The sequence below is a fragment of the Zeus faber genome (genome assembly GCF_960531495.2).
Source record: "Zeus faber genome assembly, chromosome: 15".
Classification (NCBI taxonomy): domain Eukaryota; kingdom Metazoa; phylum Chordata; class Actinopteri; order Zeiformes; family Zeidae; genus Zeus; species Zeus faber.
Genome location: NC_137194.1, coordinates 13844818 through 13867152, shown reverse-complemented (window position 1 = coordinate 13867152; position 22335 = coordinate 13844818). Strand labels below are relative to the sequence as shown.

Sequence of the window (22335 nt, the reverse complement as noted above, 5' to 3'; positions counted from 1 at the left end):
AATCGCGGTTACCGCGGTTAATGGAACGCAATTTGTTCGTCTCGTATTCAACTGCCGAATCCGAGACGCGAAACATTCAAACGTTCTGAATACTTCTTCCACTACGGGCACGACGTTCACCCGATACAACGCCGAGTGACGCTGTGTCTTTAAGCCCCGGTTGTCGCCCCTGCTCTGGGTGGCTGCCAACGGGGAAGTGGTGGCTCGCTGTGGCCCGGGTTGATTTTGCACTCTCATTCTTACTCAGGGAAAACAGGATTCACCCGTTCTCACATTCTTCTCATAAATAACCAATTCATGCATTGACGGGCAACACTCGGGATGTCGGCGTGAATTGCGTTTAATTATATTTTTACAGTTTGCGGCAAATGATTCTGTACGACTGACACTTGTGAACTTAACAAACACGAGGACTTAAAAACATTGACACGAGGACCTCTCTGACTGGCGTGGGGCTCTCGGGGGGACCCCCTCTTCCCCTCGTTCTCCATTCACACCCACGCCACAGAGACCCTGGGAAGAACGTCTTCATTGGATGTCCTCTAGCCCCGATGTCTCTTCCCACTTCAGCTCCTGAAGCGGGAAAACAGAAAGCTTAGTGAGAACACTTTTGGGAAGCGCGGCGCCTTTGGAGCTCGCACTGTGGCGTCCTAGGTATTTCAGTGGGTATTGGCCCGTCGGTCGCGAAGGGGTTGAAACGCCACCTTGATCCTCTCCTCGGCATCCACCCGCTCCTCGGGGGAGATGGGCTCTTTGTCCAGTCGCTCCAGCATCAGCAGCTGTGCCAGGACCCCCAGACGGTATTCTTCGCTCTCCGCCAGAGGATTCTCAGCGAGCACCAGCGCTCGCAAGGTCCCCGATACAGGCACGAGGCTCTGAATGGCCTTTTGACTAGAGATCCTGTTCCCTCTGGGCGAGAGACACAAGACATTCCTGTTAAGAACAAGCTCGTACCCAGAGAGAAGAGAGAATGCAACTGGTACGTTTTTTGTTGTTTTTTTTGAGATTCTATCTGATGCTGTCAATTTTCACAGGCGCGACGGCTCTGATCTGTCAGTTTCTAGTTACGCTGCCTCGTGCCCACCGAACGTTGAGGTACTGCAGACACTTCATGTTGGGGCTGATGCCGTCCAGGGTCTCCAGCAGGTTGTCTCGAAGGTGCAAGGTGACGAGGCGCTCCAACTTCTCCAAGCCCTCCAGTCTTTTTATAACATTTTGGGCCTGAGTTAAGGAAAGGGTTAGAGCTTTTGAAAAGCTGCTTTATCAAACTACCATTTATGACTGCCTGGCATAACGTGTGTGTCTTGTGTGTGTGTGTGTGTGTTGAATTACCAGATAGAGCTTGCGGAGGTTGGGAAGGTAGATGCCGTCAGTGCTCTCCAAGTTGTTTCCTTTCAGGTCTAGATTCACGAGATTGGTCAAACGGCCATACTGCAGCCCCTGCACTCTCTGGATACTATTACCTAACACATCATACAAGTGTATGGCACTCTTTTTTTCCCCACTCATTTAGCACCATGTGAAATATATTTACAGTGGAATAACGTTGACACTAACGCATCAGATTGAGGGTCTCGAGAGCAGCCCCACCCAGACCCTCCACGTCCATCAGTTTATTCATGCCCATGCTCAGCCACTGCAGGTAAGGCAGGTCTTGCAGGGGTTGCTGTTTAAAACTTGCCACGGCGTTGCTATCAATCTGCGGAAATACCAAGAGAAATGCGATTGAAGGCAACGTGATGCTGTCACAGCGAGAGGTAAAGGGTCTTCCTCACTCAACACGCGCAAGACTCGGCTCGCCTTCAGCCAAAGCAGCTGCGTCAACGCTGCCAACGGAGAAAGGTCGGTGAGGAGATTGTTGGAGACATCGAGGAACCGCAAGTGAACAAAGTTGCTTATTGCTTCTATGTCTGTCAGCCCCCTGTGGGAGGGAGGGGGGAAACAAATGAGGAGAGTAAGGGCCAACGTTGACCTCACGGTGAAAGGAGGATCAAACATGTTTTTCAAACATCGTTTTCTCGCCTTCTCTTACTTGTCTTTTAGGTCCAGTTTGACAAAGGCATGTGCAAGTCCATTTCCTGTTCGGCACAGTAACGACAGGCCCGGAACGATGGTGTCTTGTGTCAGTGGGCAAATATGTACCTTGAAAGCAAACAAGAAGTTTGTTACTTCACAGAGGTAAACGACCTAAAATATGAAAGGGTAAATGCTCATGTGTCAGCATCCATCCTGTAACGGGTGTAGTGTGGGGGAGCTCTGCGTACTTCGCCCACCTCAAGGAAGCGACAGTCACTGTTACCTTGTTCTCGTTGTCATCGTCTTGTTCGTCTTCTTCTACCTTCACGTTTTGCTCGTCATCCGAAAGAACGTCGTCTTCATCCATCCCTCCGCTGTTTTACAGTCCAGGGTCACACGGTTCACTGTTTGATTTCACGTTAGGAGAGAAGCAGCAGTAGAGTGAGCGCTTTTAGAGAGGAGTTTAAACGGAAAATGCTCGGCTTTATAGGCGGAAAGTTGTGACATCATAAAGACATCACATGATGCCGCCTCTCGGTGGGGGGCGGGGCTATGTGTATCCGTGACAACTGGATCTAGCAGATCTCGCGCTCTTTCAACCTGGACATGTATTTTGTCTGTGTGTCTCAAAATAATAATAATAATATTAAATATAGCTGCAGGCAGCAATACACAGGGTACATCATCGACACCAATTACAAATGTTTGAGTTCCCATGGGACGTAGCATTAGTTCATGCTGTCGTCCTCTTTACATCAGCATTGTGTAAAACGAGTTACAATTTTCCGAGTTTCCTGTGAACACAGAATCGGCTGACGATATGACGCAAGTTTTCCGAGTCCTGGTGACATGCAGAATTACTAACACAAGGATACACTTGTTGTTATTACTTTATCCTAAAAGTTAGAAGGTGGCTTTCTACCTGTAGTCCACAGAGTCCTGCCTCACTGTGTCTCTGTGGGAGGAAATCACTCCGTGTGGAAGTTGTCGAGCGGATTAGACACTACACGTCCCTCAGAGACATTTCATCAACTTTTTAACCTTTAGGGACTAAAATAAAACGGACACGATTCGGACCCGTTGCTCTGAAGTTGCGAGCCAACGTCCATGTGTGAGGACACAAACACGGAATATGTTTTCAACCGTTTTCAACTCCTACAGTTTGCGTGTCGCAACAGACTTGAATGCCGTAAAATAAGGAGGGACACGGCACCGGGTTCGACGCAAACAGAATGCGTTCATATTTACAAAAAGGGCAAAAGAATAAAATAAAAAACGAAACGCCGACGTCAAGAAGGTGAGGCGACACACACACACACACACACAGATTGTAACGATGATGGAGTCTACACCTCTAACGCTGTGACTGGTCGTTCGGAACCACAACCTGCACATTTATAAGGAATTGGATGCTGATGATCCCAAGGCGTCGAACTGCACGCACACATCTCACTCCACCACCCCGCCGGAAGTTTTAGAACCTTGGCGTGTCGCTGATGCATGAACGTGCGACTACTCCCGGTCAAATTCTGACATCCTTTCACTAATTCCTTTTCCGTATGTGGAGAGATTTGGATGAAATTTGAGATGAGCACGAGATGTCCGCGACGCCCCGGTTCTAACAACACCTCAACCGTGACCGTAGCTGCGGCAGTCATCCTGTTCCAGACACCTTTAGCCCGAAAAGTGCCAAGGAGATGGAAAATGATAACAATCCGAACAATAACAATAACATCCCTATGGGATGGACTCATAATAATAATAATAATAATAATAATAATAGTAATAGTAACTCAAAAATTCTGGGTGAAATTGTGTGATACTGATATAGACAGCTTTATCTGTATATTGTTATATTTAAATATCTATCTATCATCACATATGATATACAGTATATAGCCAAGAGAAGTTTACTTGTATTTGGATAGGAATAAACTTATACTTGTATATATACAGTATATATATGTGTATATACATCCAACATAATACAATATATACACAGACAGACAAAGAATAGACAGATTAAATAGCGAAGAGTAAGGAGGATAATGAGTCTACAAGTGGAGAGAGGGAGCCATTGAATGGATAGTATTATTAGTAGTATATTGACATTTCAAGATTCAAGGGGGTTATTTGTTACATACATATACATACTTTCATACGCGTATGCAGTCAAATGTCTTTGCAACGCACCCGGAGATTATGCACAATAGCTTCGAAACCCAACATAACAGCTAACCTAATTCCTAGCTAACTAACTGATTCCTAAAACGTAATGCAGTTAGTGAATAGAATAACATAAATTAAAAACAAAATAAGACTTAAAAAGATAATACAAAGTGGGGATACAAAATAGAAGTGAATAGAGTATTGTATAAAGAATTGGCCATTTGTGTGTGCAGAAAGGGCATGTGAATAAAGAGAGTATGGAGATAATGTGCATAAAACACATCGATTAGATTAAATTAGACAGAGTACAATGCACGCATTGTGCAAATTATGAAGGTTAAGTTGGAGTTTGAATTTCAAACTATAATACCTGGTTAACTTACCCAAGTTTTGAAGGAAGCAGCGGGCAGTTTAACAGCGCGCTAACAGCTCGGCTTGGTTTGCTCCGTCACCATAGAAACGGCAAAGCCCAACCTGGGCACCCCCTAGGGGTCTTCAAAGGAATTGCAGCTGGTCCACAGAAATATTTTATACATTCATTTATTTTATATATTCTTTTTTTTAATGTTTTTTTTTCCACCATAAAATATATTCACTCAACTGCACTAACAGTGTTTTTGTTGTGATGTTTGCCACTTTTAAGTTTTTTTTTTTATCAGTTTAAAGGCTAATGTTAAAACAGCAGTTTATAGTTGGCAGATAAAAGAGATACAAATATGTTCTCTTTAATTTAAATGTTTCAGGGAAAGGGGTGTCCCAAGGCAGAGATGAGTGTGGGGGACGCCTGCAGGAAACATCTCATAACCCCATGGAAAATTCACAGGCTACACGTGGAAAGAGTTCCTTTATTCCCAGCCAAGGTTTACTACACATTCATCCCATTTGATATTTCAAAATGCTTTCATTCTTAGATTCCACACCAAACTCACAAGTTTCTCCTGATGGGTAAAATAAGGTGGGCTCCTTTCAAGGGACTCCTGGAGTAACATTTGAACTCCATGGTTCACTCCGCAACAGAGTTATTGTAAAACATCGTAATGATAGTTATACATTAACAGTAGAAAAATAGTAGAAGATATTTCATTCCGATGTCCCGCGACAGCTGGCCAGCGCTTCCTCTTTCGGAGCACTTTTTTAAATATATATATATTAAAAAAAAATCTGTTCTGTTCACTATCGTTTACTGTTTCTCCTGCAGGATATCAATCAATATGAGGTGTATGTTATGACAGTTGGTTTTTTTTGTTTAATACATGAATTTGATAAATCACAATCACATTAATCTTCATATGCTAAAATACAAATATCTTCTTTCAGAAGAAATATTGATACATTGTGCATTCACAAATATCACAATATTATAGACACTTTCATCCACACACTATTGTTAGTGTGATTATGTCTCATTCAAAAAAGGAAGATGTAGTCTTCGCTTTCTCTGTTGAAGAGTGCGGGGGTAGAAAAAAAAAAGTGTTCATTTGTAATTTACACAGAATTGATTATGTCCAGAAGAGTCATTCACTGAATGACAAGGCATATTCATAAAGTTATGGAGCATTAAGTACATCTTACGGTGCATAGACAGTAATTTAACAAAGACCTCTGCTGTTATGAGTATCTAAAATGACTCTTTGATTTATCAACAGAAACTTTGACGTCCATGTAAAGTCTTATTATACACAATCCGTGAAGCGATTGGGCTCAAAAACAACATTGGTTTAAACTGGGGGAAAAAAAAAAAAAAAAAAAAAAAAAAAAAGGTGCATTCTGTGCAATATCCTTCCCAACGCCCCCTGCTACATGATCAGTTCACTTGATCCAAGGTTTAGAACTGAGACAAGTTCCAACTCGCCCAAATTACTCGAATCATTTTGTTTGACGGCGGTCTAGGTGATGAATGGCGGTGCTGCAGGTAGAACTCTGTCCCAGGGGGTTCTCTCACTCCATCTGCATGTTGCGTAACAGAAGCCCTTTCTTCACACCTCCCTGCAGCATCCGAGCTCCCAGACTGCTGGCTGTCACCCCATCACTGCAGGGAGAGGAAAAACATAAGCCCAATTATAAAAGAAAAAATGCACACATGTCTGGTACGACTTATGTTTATCTATGGAAAATGTTACCCTGAATTAACAGCGAACCGGGAAACCCAAAAGCATAGCCCTGAGGTAACCCAAAAGAAGTAACATGGAAACAATTGCGATAGCGTGCGGCTCCACGGGCACTTACACAGGACTGAACTTCCTCTTCTTAGGATCCGGTGGCTCGGGTCTGTCCGCAATTCTCAGTCGCTAAAAACAACAGCAGTGAGAATAGGATAAGGTCGACGGTGCGATTATAATCCTACAACGATCACTGATGTCTTGCCGGGTTTCAAACTTCCAGGATAAATATGAATCACAGTTTGGTTCTCACATTTTTCATCATTCTCAGCACACAGCTACAGTATGTGTAATTTCAGGTAGGTAAGAGGTAAGATCGGATCACAAGGGGTGACTCGAGATGCGTGTGGAGACACGTTCTAATGCCGGGCGTACACAGGGCCTTTCTTTTATATACACCAAGTGGGTTCAGGAATCTTTTCAGCTTGTTTGTAACTTTGCAAACCATAGAAACATTGTGGACACCAAAATATGCTTTAATTTCAAAAAATTTTCAGGGCTGTCGATATTCTCAGCCATGACTGTAAATGTCTCCAAACATTTGGAGACAAAGGATTTGTATACGTGTGTATTTAGCAACTCGCTTTGCTCCACATTTTGCATATAGAGCATTGTTGAGGAATCCTAGTCGAGAGTGAAAATTGCTTCTAAGTGTCATTAAGTGTGCAGTCAGCATAAAAGCATTCCACACAACTGAAGACGACTATTGGTACTAGAAACACACGTTTGTTTACATTCACACCATAATTGGCCTCAGCCAGTGAACGGGCGTTGTTTTTTAGACCCTGGACCAATGCAAATGATTAACAGTTGTGGCAATGTTCGAGTTCAAGACATGAACCAGGAATGCAATTGAAATACAACGGTGATCGAACCGACCAACCTCTTTGCCTATTGCTTCCTGCTGCATTCTTCTTTGTTCGAGGTTTTGCTACAGTGGGACACAGATAAAGACGTTTTAGTTCAGGGGTGCAGACAGAAGTGTCGAAACCCAGTTGGAAATAGCCGACCTATCAAATGGATCCTATATTAATACAATTTATATCAATTGAGGGGGACGCCATCGTGCCGTCACCTTGTGTAGCTCAGAGAGCTGCTGGTGCCTGATCAGAGCCTCTTTGCTCGGGAACTGCCTCCGACACAGGAGACAGGCCAACTTCACCCAGTCGGTCATTCTGCCCTCCTTCTCGTCTTTCTCGCCTCCCTCCTCGTCGCTGTCAGTCTCACCGCTGTAGGCCGGGACAAGACCCTGCTGCTGAGGGGGAGAATGCTTAAAAAAAGAAAAAGAAAAGGAAAAAAAGTTAAAGATCGGCGACGAGGAAGGAGACTCAGAACATTGGTATCACCTGAGCTGTAGCCCTTACCTCCGCTGCGTGTCTGATTTGATCAAGGAATATCTGAGGCCGTTCAGACAGCGCCCCCTACAGGACAGAATATATTACTTTAAAATATATATATATAAAAAAAATATATATACAAAATACACTTTTTATGCTCATAGAGGGTTAGTTTCTCAGTCTCCCCAAGCCGGCTCCAGTCTGGACGTGTGGGAAAAGCATCAAACCTTTTTCTCCAGCACGGCATAGCCGGCGTCTGCGCTGGCAGACTCTCTGCGGTCGTCCTGGCGACCGGGTGCCCTGGCGAACCCGGGAGGCGGCGCTGCGGAGCTGGCGGCGGGGGAGGAGGAGACGGAGCGCACGTTCTCCTTCTGCCGGTTCAGACTCTTAGCCCAGCGCTCCATATCCTTGGCTATCTGTCGACGCAAAGCACACGGATACGGTTTCGGAGCGGTCGCGGCTGCATCCAGCGTCATATGCGAGTGGGAGATTCATATGGCAAATGTTTAACGTGTGACGTGAAGATACCCGTAATTGTTTTAATTTACACAAATTTTACCCCCTCGAAAATGTTTTGTTTTGTTATAAACGCAGTGCATTGAGTTCGAGCCATACCATGATTTGATTACTGAGAACAGAAACACAAATGAAAGCATTTGATGGCATTTCCACCATCAAACAAGCTCAACTAAGACAAACAAAGCTGTTGACATTACATGCTATGTTAAAGCATGGAAAACAATAACATCACCCCCTCCCTGTTTTAATACTGTGTTTTTTTATCTTAATGTGACTGTACTGCCTCACCTGTTGAGCAGTTTTGTTCTTCGGCTTGTCCTTTTTCTCTTTGCTCGAGGAGGAGAGCGCGTCCGAGGTCCCGGGGGTCTCTCCGGGGGCCCCCGACGTCTCGGCGCTCGTCTGAGTTGCCGCGGGAACGTACGTTTGTTTGTCTCCGTCCCAGTACATGTATTGCTGCGAGTGGGAGTTGTAGTAGTACTACAGGAAACAGAGACAGAGGACACGGTGTGAGCTTCAGGAATCTATAGAGGATTGTGATTCCTTGTAAAAAGCCTGGCGGGCTTTTACCTGGGAGTTGGGGTCATAGTAGAGCCCGGTCAACGGATCGTAGTAATACCCGGAGCTCTCGTCGTACTGGTACGTGGACACGTCTGGCACCGCTGCAAGCAGAGAGACGGCAAGGTCAGCTCCAGTATCTCAGACACGTGCGCAAAGCAGGACACACTCAAAACTCAAACGCCCGCTACGTACGGTATTGCTGGAGCTCGTGTTCGGTGCCGGGCGTGGCAGGGTGGCTGGGAGCAGCCGGCTGAGGTTTACCCACGATCTCCACTTGCTGAGACGCCGGGGCCTGAGAGAGAAAAGAAAAGATAGCAGCGAGAGGGGGAAAGAGGAGATCAAGGGGAAGATAACGTGGCTAGTCTTCACTTGGATCGTCCAAAATCAATACCCAGTATAAACTAACCATAAGTTGACTCAATGTTAATTCTTAGTAACAACTGACAGTTGTGGTTTTAGAGTTTTATAATTGAGTCAATGTTAATTGGGCTGAACATTGAGCCATTTAGTCTGGGCTACAGCACAGTCGGTACAGCATTAAGGAGGGTTACGTTTAGGGGTGGGTGCGTTTAGTCAAGGCCAGCAAATGGAAGGATGGAAAGACAAAGACCGTACCTGAGTGTTCTGCGTGACTCCCGCTGTGGTGACCAGAGGAGTTTGAGCGGCTGTCGGCACGGCTCCGATTCCAGACGTCGCGGCCTCCAATGAGAGCACCGCTGAAGACACACATCTTTTAGAACCTTTTATCCTGATTTTCTATACTGTGTTCCGTGTTCCGTGTTCCTGTGTTTGTTGTGCTTTTTCTACCTGGAGCTGATAATCCAGTGTATGCTCCCATGAGGCCGGCTCCTGTGGCGGGCGCGGCTGAACCTGCGGCGGGGCCCGCCACGCCCTTGACGGGCGTTCTGTCAGCAGCTGAGTAGTCCTGGCCATCCTGGCTGTAGGTTACTGCTGCCCCCTGCTGGTATATTGCTGTATCGACATCCTGGCCTCCATCTGATCCATTCTGAGCCGTCTGAGAAAGGCAGAGGATGATATGTTAGAAGACATTAAAGCAAGGTAAAAACAAAAGTGGAACAAAATACTTAAGTATTCCCCCCCCCCCCCTTTCTTGGTGCTTAGATAGGTATAAAGCAAGTTACCTGAGTGACGGCCCACTGGGCAGCAGCTATGGCAGTGCTGGCAACCGTAGCAGCACTTACCCTGCTGCCGTCTGTCAGAAATACATCCCTGAGAAGGGGGAGAGAAAAAAAACGAAAAAAAAAAAAAAAAAAAAAAAACTATGAATGGTTTTGTATACTTTTGATGCGACACCAAACAATCTGTTTTTAGGCTGGTGAAACTGCTTCACAGGCCATGCCAGGCCACGCTTAAATCAAGCCCTGAATCCCTGTCCCCCATCCATCCATCTGTCTTATCTTTTGCCAGATTATGATCCTTTGCTTTGTACTATTTAATAAATGTGCAGTACCCTTCCCACAAGCAGGTCTGGGCATATGAGTCTTTACCGTTTGGAGCCCTTGGCAAACTCCACAGCGATGGACTTCCCATCGATGGAGAGCGCCGGCTGGAGCGCCTGTAGGATCTGGAGCAACTGAGACGCCTCCTGAAGCGAAACATATTTGTCTGTGATGAAAAGCATCTGGGCAACTGGGTATTTACGTATTATAAAAAGTTATTAAAACTTATAAAAGGGCCTTTGAACATGGTCTCGTGCTGGTTGATTGCGCTACTCACCACTATGGTGGAGAGCTGGAGGAAGGCAAAGCCCCTGTTGAGGTGCGTGTGCTTGTCCTTGATCAGGCGAATGTTGGAGGGCGACAGAGTTGCAAACGGAGCCAACGCAGACAAGATGGCCTCCACTGAGGTGTGCGGGCCGAGGTTCCTCAGGATCAGAGCTGGCGTATCAAGAGTATGGGAGAAGGTTAGGGCTACAATGCACGGTTCAAAATGAATACATTTTGTTATTGCAACTGGATTTTGAGCTACAAACTAGATAATAGTCAAGTTTTTGTTTTGCAAAATATTGTTGCCACGACATATTGTTCCACCCCTAAAGAGACTGTCTTACGTGCTAATTTATCAAAGCCACCGGAGAAGAAGTGCTTATAAAAGGGGAAAACAATGACAACATGTGGACAGAGGCTTACTGTCGTTGGCCACATCAGCCTGCTGTGCAGTTTGCCCAGTGCTCACAGTGGGAGCAGAGGAATGGTACGGTACTGGGAGTGGCAGCAGGCCTTGGACCCCGTCTTTCTGAAGCCCCAAAGACAGATCCCGATGCAGCTGGGGCAACTTCAGCTCGGACTCTGAGGAGAGACAGCAGGCCGATAGTGAAACAATGTAGACTATCAGCAGGTTGCATCATCAAGCATTGGACCAAAATCAAAAAATTACCAGATTTGGGCAAGTTGCATTTGAAGCACTTCTCTCTTCTTTTGAAGTTCTGCACACCACACTGTTGTAAATTTAAAATGCCATGTTCACTGTGTGACTCATCATGATTACGGAATGTTTTTGCTGCTACACATTAGCTCACACACACACACACACACACACACACACACACACACACACACACACACACACACACACACACACACACACACACACACACACACACACACACACACACACACACACACACACACACACACACACACACAACCTTGTTGCAGAGCCAGTCCTCATTGGCACGAGGTTTCGGGTCGCTGTAGTGCATGGACACTCTCTGTCCCAGAATTGACAACACTCTCTGAAAGAGAAGGAAAGACAGGGAGGGGGCAGGGAGGCAAAGAATGATTATCAACAATAATTAGGCCACACATGGTAGAGAGGCCTCATCTCACTAGAGATGAGAGAATGAAAGGAGAGGGGGAGCGAGAGAGAGAGCGAGAGAGAGAGATTGAAAGAAAGAGGACACAAGAGAATTGCAACCTTCAGCTTTAGGGAAATTGGGACGGACTGAGGTGGTGTATGTGTGCTGCGTGGTTGTCCCATTTTGTAAAGGATAGGACGTACTTTGTCCAATCGTGTCAAGCCCCCCCCCCTTAAGGGGAAATCGTTGCAAAGCTCTGCGATCCCACCCCCCCCACACCCCTCTCAGCAGCTCCATCCCCCATGTACACAAAAGCTCTCATGGATGTAATGGCTGATGATCCAGATATGACAAGGTTTAACAACAGAAAAATAAGTGACTCGGTGTAAACACGCTGTGACATATTCTTGCTGTCCAACTAACTGAGGTGTGGCATTGCAAAGAGTCTCTCGGGGGGAGACTCTTTGCAGAAGGAAAGAAAGAAAGAAAGAAGGAAAGAAAGAGAGAAAGAGTGGAAGAAAAAAAGAAAGAGTGGAAGAAAGAAAAAAAGAAAGTGGAAGAAAGAAAGAGTGGAAGAAAGAAAGAAAGAAAGAAAGAGTGGAAGAAAGAAAGAGTGGAAGAAAGAAAGAGTGGAAGAAGGAGTAGAAGAAAGAGTGGAAGAAAGAAGGAAAGAAAAGGAAAGAGAGAAAGAAAGAAAGCAGAGCGTGGGGTTGGGAGGGTCCCAATTGTGTAAACTCTGCCCTCAGCCCCCTTGACAGGGGTCAGGGTTACAGATGTGCCAGCCTGATGTGACCTAAGCATGTATGTTTGTATAAAGGAAAAGCAAACCATTTCCCAAGTAGTATGAAACCCCACCTACCTCCGTCACAAAAGTGAATCTCCACCTCTGTGTGCATTGTGTCATATCGGCTTATTTGGTTTGCACATGATGGAGCAAGGCTTGTGCTTATGTGGGGTCCATGTTTACAGATACGAGTGTGTGTGTGTGTGTGTAGGTGTGTCTGTGTGAGGCAGAGTGACCTGGTTGGTCTCCATCCAGCGGCTGGCCTCCTGTATGAGATTAAACTCGATGAAGGCGAATCCTCGGCTCTGACCTGGACACCGCCCAGCGCCATGGTAACCGAACAACAACAACAACATAACAACAACGCAGTGAGGGGTTAGTGCTTCATATACAGAGAGAGAGAGACCCTGTATCGGCACCGCTAAAACATACCAGTGCTTCCTCTATCCCTGGAAATAACACACCATTACGTGTTTCACCCAGGGTGGGAGGACGCAATGATTCAGTATTTCAACAGGGTCAGGTGAAGGGATAGAGAAAGGGAAGATTGTACCAACTCATCATTTTGGGTCTGAGTTGTTAGCCATGGAAAATGAACACACACACACACACACACACACACACACACACACACACACACACACACACACACACACACACACACACACACACACACACACACACACACACACACACACACACACACACACACGCACACGCACACGCACACGAAGATTTGAGTGTTTGAGCTTGAAATTATAAAAACAACTTCAAGATGCCCCGTCCGCTAACCATCCAATTCACTACCCATCCTGGAAAATACAACAAAATGGTGTGATTTGAGTTACTCTTTTTTTTTTTTTATATATATAAAAACAAATAAAAAAAAAATAAAAACAACAACTGTACAATATAAAATGGAATTTGGTAATGTTACTATGCCACTTTATGTAAAGGACCATGTCAAATTGAGTTTTATCCTTTATAATAGTCAGCACACAAGTGTTATGGCTCACATTTTTAGATTTGAGCGATATGGGGAGAAAACGTGCAGAAAGAATTTCTCCTGGTCACACATACAAACTTTTGTCAAAAGGTACTTAGTTCTGCCATATCTTCTGTGTTAAAGCCTTTTCAAAATGGAATTAATAAACTTTGGCAAACAACAAAAAAAAAAAAAAAAAAAAAAAAAAAGTCAATGGGACCAGGAGATCAATTAAAGTAGGTTTCTGACCATCTGTCAAATTCCCCAAGTCACAAAAAGTAAATTCGATTACAAATCTAAAAATGTGATTCCATCAGGGAAAAGCCCAGGTGTGATTTAAAGTCGATCTGAACGTTTGTGCCGACTAGTAAACGGGCTCAAACTCAAGACGGCCCATGAAGGAAGATAGAGAGGTGCGCTGGGGAATGTGGGTGTGGAAACCAGTCTTAGCAGGTGCGAGAGATAGACCTGAGAAAAACTCTGCATCCGCATCAGAAGTTTACAAAACACATCAACGTCGGCATTCAAACCCTCGCCAATGAGCGCAGAGGTAGAAGACACAAGGGAAAAAAAAAAAAAAAAAAAGGCATAAAAATTAAAAAATAAACAACCCCAGTCTCTGCTTCTGCCATCATACTCGACTGACAACGTTAGTCTGTGAGTATAGATCCTACAGTCTGACATTCATTCCCTCAAAGAGGTATGAAGGATGAAGAGGCGGAGGATTAAAACGGGTGTGAAGAGAATGAAGAGGGGAGAAGGGGGGAGTGTGTACATGAAAGCCATGGAGAGAAGACCTCAAGCTTATGGAGGGGCGTGGCTGGATCCACGCGCTGCAGTCCGGGCGGAGGGACATTGTGGACGCCGGGCCTCGCGTCGATGCATACTCGCGGCGTTACAACGAAGAGGCGGCGCAAAAGCGGAAAGGGAGGATTTTACACACAGGCCAAAGATATACGCGATATATGCGTCCTTTATTTTCTTTCCTCTCGCTGCTAATACAGAGCTCAACCTCACTGCCGTAGCGTGAGGGAAAACAGGGTGATGGTTAAAGAAAGAGAGGGGGGCGGGGATGAGCCAGCATGTTTCATGATGAATTACAGAGAGAGGCCGAGCAGAGAAAGAGAAAGGATGCCAGAAATAGTCTGGTAATGAAAGATGAGTGATAAAGAAAAACAGGACGAAAAAAGTACAAATATATAGAACCGCTCTACAAAAATAAAATAAAGAAATAAAATAGGGGCCGCTGACAAGTTCTCACCTGAAGACTTGTTCCTCATGAGGCGAACCTCCCTCGGCTGGATTCCTTGTTCCAGAAGCTGGGCGCGGATCTAACGAAACGAGCACAGGGGGGGGCATTTAAATGGCAGCAACACAAACCCATGCGTAGGCACGACGTGGAAAGAAATGGAAACAAATACACAAGAGCATGGGCTGGAGTAACGCTGGGAAATCGTATCGGTCATCGCATGACAGGGAACGCCTCCAACCGCTTGGTCATCATATCCACATTAACAACAGATCTGCCGACCTTGGGAAGACATTTGGAGTGCCACAGCAGTGTAACAGGGAGTCCCCGTGGTGTTTCAGTCACTGCAGCTAAATTGACTCCATCAGTTATTCACACCGTAGACGTCTGGTAACGAGGCTCATCACATTGTATACGAGATTCTACAGCCAACTATATACAGTGTACACATTCATATATTGGGATACAACCATTGAAATGCATCATCTCCTAAAGTTGATGCATTTCGTAAATTTTAACTCGTAAAGTTGAACATGTTGACCAACTAGAGATGCACCGATTGCAATCTTCTTGGCAGATTTAAGATTCTGGCCGATTCATTCAATTGTATGTTCATAATAAAACATTGACTATTAAATATCTTTGACACTGTCGTCCGATAACTTTGAGGCGATATCCGTGATTGGAGAAATGCAATTTTCTTAGAATTTGGTCTCATTGGGTATATCTGCTGTACGTCAGTGACAACTACATCATGTGATCTGATCACACTCAGCTGCACATACAGACTACACTGCAAATTTCAGTTACCACCACAGTGAGATTGCTGATTGACACTGTTTAGTAATCACCGGGTGTCATGACATTTCACTGCATATATGCATGACCGTATGTATATGTATGTGACAAATAATCTCTTGAACATGAACTTATTGGTCATTATTCGCTATGGAACAATAATAGAACATGACTGAGTTCCAATAAAATGAAATACAACATAAAATTGTCACCAAGTTCCAGTACAATGAAACAAGTAGTTTATCAACTAACTTATAGTAGGACACAACATATAACTTACATGGAAATATCCAGTTCAAACTTCAGATTAAACCCACAAATATACTTTTCTATTATATGTACATGTATATGGTACTTGCCAATTAAAAAAAAATTGCAATCATTAGGTAGTGATCCATATGCACGCGGCCTGCACAATTTTGGAATATTTTCAGCCGATAGATAAATTATTTATCGAATATTCTTAGTTTTCCTGGAACCATCTCCAGCCGATAGCTCTTTCGTGCTCATTTTTAAGCGTTAACTTCATTACATTACGTTGGTATCGGCTCTGAGTATTAGAGAATTTTTTTTAATGAGTAATTGTGGTCACCGGTGCACCTCACGGTTTATATGTTAACGTTACGGTCACATTTTTTGTGCTCGATTATTACTCCCCCACTTCCCATTTTAGCTCATAACCCAGTGTCACGCCACGCCGTGGATAATACAGTATCAGTAATTTGGTCAGAAATATCACATGATCACAATAACATGACTCTTAGTGCAGATACACACACGCACCTCATTGGCGGTGACGCTTGGCGGCAACATACGAAGCATGATGATGTTGCTGGGCCTCTGGTTCAGGTCCATGTCTGCTCTGTAGTCCTGGTCCCGCTGGTCAAACTCGTCGAAGACGTCTGGACCCGCACCTCCTCGTTCCTCTGCCCCGCCTGGAAAACTCTACCAACAGAGGACAGAGAGAGACAGATGAGCTGAGCATACTGACAGTTATGGATGTGCCGACACATTACGGGTATGACTGTCGGATAAAAAAAAAATAATAATAATAATAATAATAATATTGGAGAAGCCCAGAACAAAAACTTCAGACATCAAGATATTTATCAAACATGTCAGATATTAAAGACCATAGAATTAATTGGGAAAACTATTATATCCTCTCGACCTCCAAATTACATCCTACATCCATCCTGTTCCGTAAAAGTGATGGATTGATAAAGCTATTCAGGGCGTATTCAGACCTGTAATTCATTTTCTTTGTTCCAATTCAGGGAATAATATGTTCCGCAACGCTTTACAGCGGCCCAATACTTGTAAACAAATGGTTTTGTGATTGGTCAGAATTTTTCCGTGGCGATTTGTCCGATTTCGTAGTGTCAGGCTCTGCAGAGCTTCATGGAGCTCCGGCGAGGGGACGGCCGGCGGCGCTGCCCGCCGCCACGATGCTGCACGCTCCCCATCCGAGCCGTCTTCGACAACATGGGCCGGGCGAGGAGGAAGCTGTCGGGGATCCTCATCGTGCTGCTGCTCTGCGCCACGGGCTGCGTCGTCCAGCGGGGGCATCTGTCGGCGGCCGGAACCCAAACCACCGCGGTCGCCCTGTGGACGAGCCGCCTCTCTTCCCCGGGCCACACGTCCACGGCTGCGTCCCGGGACTCCCTGCTGGAGCCCAGCGGCATCAAGGACTTCGCTCCCCAGGGTCTGCCTTCCGACGACGAGGTGAAGTACCGGCCCACGTACGAGGAGAGCATGCAGGAGACGCACCGGGACTTGGGGGAGCTGAGCTGCGGAGCAGGGCTCAGTACAGGGACAGAGACACAAGATGTCACAGAACTCTGTGTGATGGATGATGATAGGAAACCATCCAGTGTGCTCCAGGTTTCGCAGATGCTCCGAGCAAGCTAGGTGTGAATACACCCAAGTCTCAAGACGATGGTAAAGCAGATCTGCCGGCCTTGGGAAAGTATTTGGAGTACCACAACAGTGTAACAGGGAGTCTCCGGGGGTTGTCTGAGTTACTGCAGCTAAATGACTCCATCAGTTATTCACACCGTAATTGTCTCGTAACGAGGCTAATCACATCGTATGCGAGATACTACGGCTAACTATATACAGAGAACAAATTCATATAATTAGGATATATGATATGATAGATATACCCCATCATCTCATAAAGTTACCGAACATGTTTACCGACTAGATATTTAACGATTGCAAGTTTCTTGGCAGATTCCTATTTCAAATTTTTTGTGTGTGTGACCTGCAGATTCCGATCTGCTGTACGTCAATGACAAATACATCCCGTGATCGGATCACACCCACGTGATTGGACAGCTGCACAGACGGACTACACTGCAATTTTCAGTTACCACAAGAGTTAGATTGCAGATTTTTACTTTTTACTGTTAATTATTCACTGTGGAACAATAATAGAACATGAAACTGTCACTGAGTTCCAATAAAATCACCAAGTTTCAGTATAATTCAACCTGTAACTATCACTGGGTTTTAGTAGGAGCCAAAACATAACTAACATGGAAATGTCCTGTTCAAATTTCAAATGAAAGTCTCCTTCACTTTAAGTGCAAATCTACATTTATACGGTACTTTCAAAATAAATTGCAATCATTACAAAAATAATGAAAGGCTGACTCTTCTCACTCTCGTTTACTGGAAGTGAAGTGAAGCGGAGCTCTGCTGTGACAGCGATAGAAACGGAGATCGCACAATTTTGTAGTGTTGTCAGGCCATCAATAAATCATTTATCTAATCTTTTTTCTGTACCTTGAAGTACCCCCAAACAGCCGACATTTTACTTCATTGGTTCTCTTTTTTGAGCGTCAAATACCCAACTATGTTACATCACATTGTATCGGGTTTGAGTTTGAGCAATTTTAAGTTCAGTACATGAGCACATTATCGGGCTGTAAATTTGATCGGCACAGAATGTGAAAATGTATCTGACACTGATCAGCCGATGAAAACCGACCAATTCCGGTCACCGGGCCGATTGATGGGTGCATCTCACGTTTTATAGGTTAACTTTACGGTCACATTTTTGTGCTTCATTCTAACTCTCCTACTTCCCATTTTACCTCACAATGCAGCGTTACACCTCGGTGGATAATAGAGTACCCCTGCCTATCAGTGGATGTTGAGTGAAAGGAGGGGAGTGGTTATAGATTGATAGATAGCTAGATAGATAGCTAGATAGCTAGAGTAGTTTCAGCTGGCATCAGAATCAGTACAGAGAAGTGGCATTAATCCATCCCTAAATACGTCAATGTAAAATGTGCATCTTTGGATGGGAAAAAGACAAATGTTTACTAAATTGAGCTTACCCTCCTTTTCCCTAGTCCCCGGGGAAACCTGTCCTCTTCTCTGTTCCGTGCTGCATTATATTCTAGGTGTTCGGAGGGCGCTCCGCCGTCACAGCCCCAGTCGCTCTCTCTGTTCCCCAAGAGAGGAGCGCTGCTCTCCAGGAAGCCTCTGACAGCTTTCCCTCGCCCCTTTTCCTGGGGCCCAGTCCTAAACGGCTCAAAGTCCAGCCTGGATCCTTCCTCCTCCCTGTGGTTCCTGGGGAAGGCTAGATCTGGCTGAGGCTGCAGGCGACCAGGGCACGGGGGCGCAGAGGCATCGTGCCCCGCCTCCCCTCTCTGGTTAAACCCTGGGTGGTCCTGGAGCCGACCGGGGGAGAAGTCACAGCCGCCCACAGGTTGCTCGTCGCGCCCGTACTGTCGGTTACCCTTGTCTCTGACGTCATATCTTTTCCCCGCCGTCTCCTCATCTTGTCCACAGCCGCGGTAGTCCATGTCGCGAAAGTTGTGGTCGTTGGGGGTGTTGCCGTAGCGACCCATGCGGTCACCACGCCCACCCCTTAGCATAAGCAACAAGAAAGAAAAAAAGACAAGATTCAAGAGGTTTATTTGTCATAATGCTGCTTCGAGACAAACTACACAGGGAGATGGCATGTGCAGAACCACGATTGATAGATGGCGTGAACTGACCTTCTTTCATAGTCCATACTGGGTCCAAAGACAATATTTGTAGTTTAAAGTCTGGCCTTCCGTAACTTGGTGACGGAATCTGAGATGTAAGATAAGATGAGATATTTATTAATCCCCAGAGCTCAAATTCAGGAAATCAATATTCTTGGAGTCACATTACTGACACGGATTACATTGACGAGTTCTTATAACCGCTGCATACAGTTCCCTTCAGCGCAGACATGGCGCACACAAATATGGCGATCCCTGAGCGGGGACGATGTGTGCATGGCCCAATGCAAACTTAAAAATAACAAAACAAAAACAAAGCTGACCGCTGCGGTAGTGAAGCCATAGAACGTCACGCAGCAACAACAACAACAACAAAAAGGGCTGCAGTCACCTGGGTAGCGCTGCAACGCGTGACGTGGGAGGCGAGCGTTCGGGAGACGCAGGTAACCAACCTCAGCGCGGACCCTACGACCGCGCCACCGGCTGAGATGCACCGGTCCGTCCGTCCGTCCGTCCAAACCGCACTGCCCCCGCACGTCGTTCAATTCGGCGGCGGCGGGGGGGCCGTCGCTCCCTGGAGGCGCACACCAGGCGGCTCACACGTCGGGTGTTTGGTTAAACGCCGAGCGGGCTTGCGAGTGGTCGGATACGAACGAGCGGGTCCTTTTGAACGAGCCGCTCGGGAAGTCGAAACGCGCCGGGTCCGCAGCGCTTGGCTCCCGACCTCCCACGACAGGTCGGGTCCCAAAGAGGTCGAGGTCTCTCCCCCTTTTTTTGCGCGCGCGTGTGTGTGTGTGTGTGTGTGTGTGTGTGTGTGTGTGTGTGTGTGTTTCTAACATGGCCACTTCTACCTCCGACCATTCTCTCTTGCCGTCGCTGTGCTAGACGGGTGTTGTATCGATGGAACTTTAGACACAGGAACTCGGTTAACGCGGATCTAAAAGAGTAACGCGCAAAAAAAAACGACACCGCATGATAAACCAAACTCAATATGGAGGACCTATGCCCTGCCCCCCCGTGCTGGCCTAAAAGGTGCGTTATACTCAACCCGAGTAAGAAAACAAATAATAAGAACAATTCAAACCCCGAAAAAAAAAAAAAAAAAAAAAAATGACGACCAGAGACACAAACGACCGACACACTTAGAGGAGTCGCTCTGCCCACGACGAGCGGCCATCCCTGACCGCTTTTGACGCTGGCTATCCTGCTAAACGTTAGCATTGAGCTCGCACGGCTTAACCCTGCCGACCGCCGCAGGCACAGCGGCTGGAGAACGAGGACCGCGTTCGAAACAGGGAGACCGCTTACCAGTGTCATGTACTCTGCAGCTCCTCCTTTTCGAAAAGGGGGGGTAGAAAAAAAAAAAAACTGTCACGTAGAAGGTCAATAGAGAATGCACATTTTCTTCCTCAAAAGCAACTGGGTAAAATGGCTACAGCCAAGTGCTGCTGGGGCGGGGTGGGCGGGGCCAACGCCTCGATCGCTCCCATTTGATTGGTTCCGGCAGCGGCGCACACTGTCACGACGACGCCGATTGGCCAGGGTGCAGTCCGTCGCTAAACAGGTCAACCCGAAATGTTTGAGAATTGGCCGATTAAACATGGCACTCAAACATAATTCTGCGTCGTGCTTTGAATATCGGGACGGTAACCGGATTTGCATTAACATTGTTATCATCACCATGCAACATGCACGTATATGTCACTATTGTGCTGTTTTACAAGGTTGTGGCTGACTAGGTATAAGAATTCTAGAAAGCCCTGCTTCCATACTGTTCTGTTGTGCTGATGACAATAAAAAGTGATTCTGATCAAAAATGAAAGTCCACCCAGAAAGCCTGTAGTTATGGACGCTAAGAAAGTACGGCATCGGATGTATAAGTGTCTTTACACATCAATGAGTAGGGGATTGCGGTCAAATAGTTATGCACGATTTGCTTACATGCACTTAAACATGAGATTGTGGTGGCTGTGTGGTGAGGACAAACGCACAACAGAGCACCCTAATACCAGCTTTATTTGGAAAAACTCCAGAAATCCGTAGATATCACAGTACAAAAAAAAAAACAAAATAAAAAAAAAAAAAAAGGCCCCTGCAACCACCCCCCGCCCCCCAGGACCTTCCACAAGCCGTACATCCCGAGCTTGACCTTCAATTAACAATATACAATACTATGGTTACAATTTTATCATTCAACTGACATAAGCTGATCATAACAGCAGGATTAAAGAAAATGGTTAAAATATACTAAGAAAAATTAGAACATCAACAATAAAATGGATAGTACAATAAGACAATAATGAATAAAGGGGGTTCGAGGGGAGTAGAGTGAAAGGCAAACTGAAAATACACATCTTACGCATGTCAGTACAAGGCCTTGTAAGACATACAGTAAATAAAAGGGTACTAGAGTATGAAAGCCTACCATCTTCTATGCGAAAAAAAAACAAAAACTCGTCAAACTACAAAACTCATGATTAAACCCACTGATTAAAACAATCAAATGCATATCTTGTATACACAAAAAAAGGTCCTAAAAACTGAACAAATAATTAAACTGATTGTGCCTCTAATAATGGTACAATGTCTTCCAGTAAAGTATGTGAAAGATTTTATGTCACTCTGAGAAACTGTTGATTTCATTACCCGTTTGAACCATAAAGTGTGGCTGTCGGGGGTAACTTTGGTATGGGGACAGGGGTTAGATGACACAAAGGCCTTTACATGCCTACAGTACATAACCACAGAAAAAAGTATCACAAATACAAATATTCACACATTCACTGCATGCAGACCTGTAATGGAGTGCAAACCAACAGACGTTCACACATACACACAAGGTATATCAGGTGAGTTAATTCAATATGGAAAACTTCTCATACAATCTTGGTTAGGCCCCTGCAAAGCGCCTGAGTCAGTACATGGGCCTGAAGATACCA

General features: G+C 45.4%; 3 protein-coding genes across 3 annotated transcripts in view; all 3 read right to left on the bottom strand.

The window, feature by feature from the left end:
* Positions 1-416: 416 nt before the first annotated feature.
* On the bottom strand, positions 417-2383 carry lrrc23 (leucine rich repeat containing 23; the record flags this gene model as incomplete). The annotated part of the gene is made up of 8 exons (XM_080015218.1): positions 417-573; positions 705-909; positions 1085-1221; positions 1333-1463; positions 1558-1699; positions 1801-1921; positions 2033-2142; positions 2300-2383. The coding sequence occupies 8 exons, from the start codon at positions 2381-2383 to the stop codon at positions 529-531; spliced, it is 975 nt and encodes a 324-aa protein (XP_079871344.1). The 3' UTR covers positions 417-528.
* Positions 2384-5408: 3025 nt separating this feature from the next.
* On the bottom strand, positions 5409-20829 carry rbm10 (RNA binding motif protein 10). Its single transcript, XM_080015438.1, has 23 exons — positions 20705-20829; positions 19406-19484; positions 18740-19274; positions 16176-16337; positions 14607-14676; positions 12597-12670; positions 11427-11513; positions 11156-11216; positions 10909-11067; positions 10496-10656; positions 10267-10364; positions 9901-9988; positions 9566-9773; positions 9374-9474; positions 8951-9050; positions 8768-8859; positions 8489-8677; positions 7909-8097; positions 7709-7765; positions 7420-7614; positions 7228-7275; positions 6412-6473; positions 5409-6214 (listed from the first exon to the last, which is right to left on the bottom strand). The coding sequence occupies exons 2-23, from the start codon at positions 19420-19422 to the stop codon at positions 6124-6126; spliced, it is 2844 nt and encodes a 947-aa protein (XP_079871564.1). The 5' UTR covers positions 19423-19484; positions 20705-20829; the 3' UTR covers positions 5409-6123.
* Positions 20830-21481: 652 nt separating this feature from the next.
* LOC307241458 (rho-related GTP-binding protein RhoA-C-like) overlaps positions 21482-22335 on the bottom strand; it is a 3606-nt gene continuing 2752 nt past the window's right edge. The window contains exon 5 of the mRNA XM_080015566.1: positions 21482-22335. This exon is cut by the window's right edge and continues 771 nt beyond it. The gene's annotated coding sequence lies outside the window, so the exon portion shown is untranslated.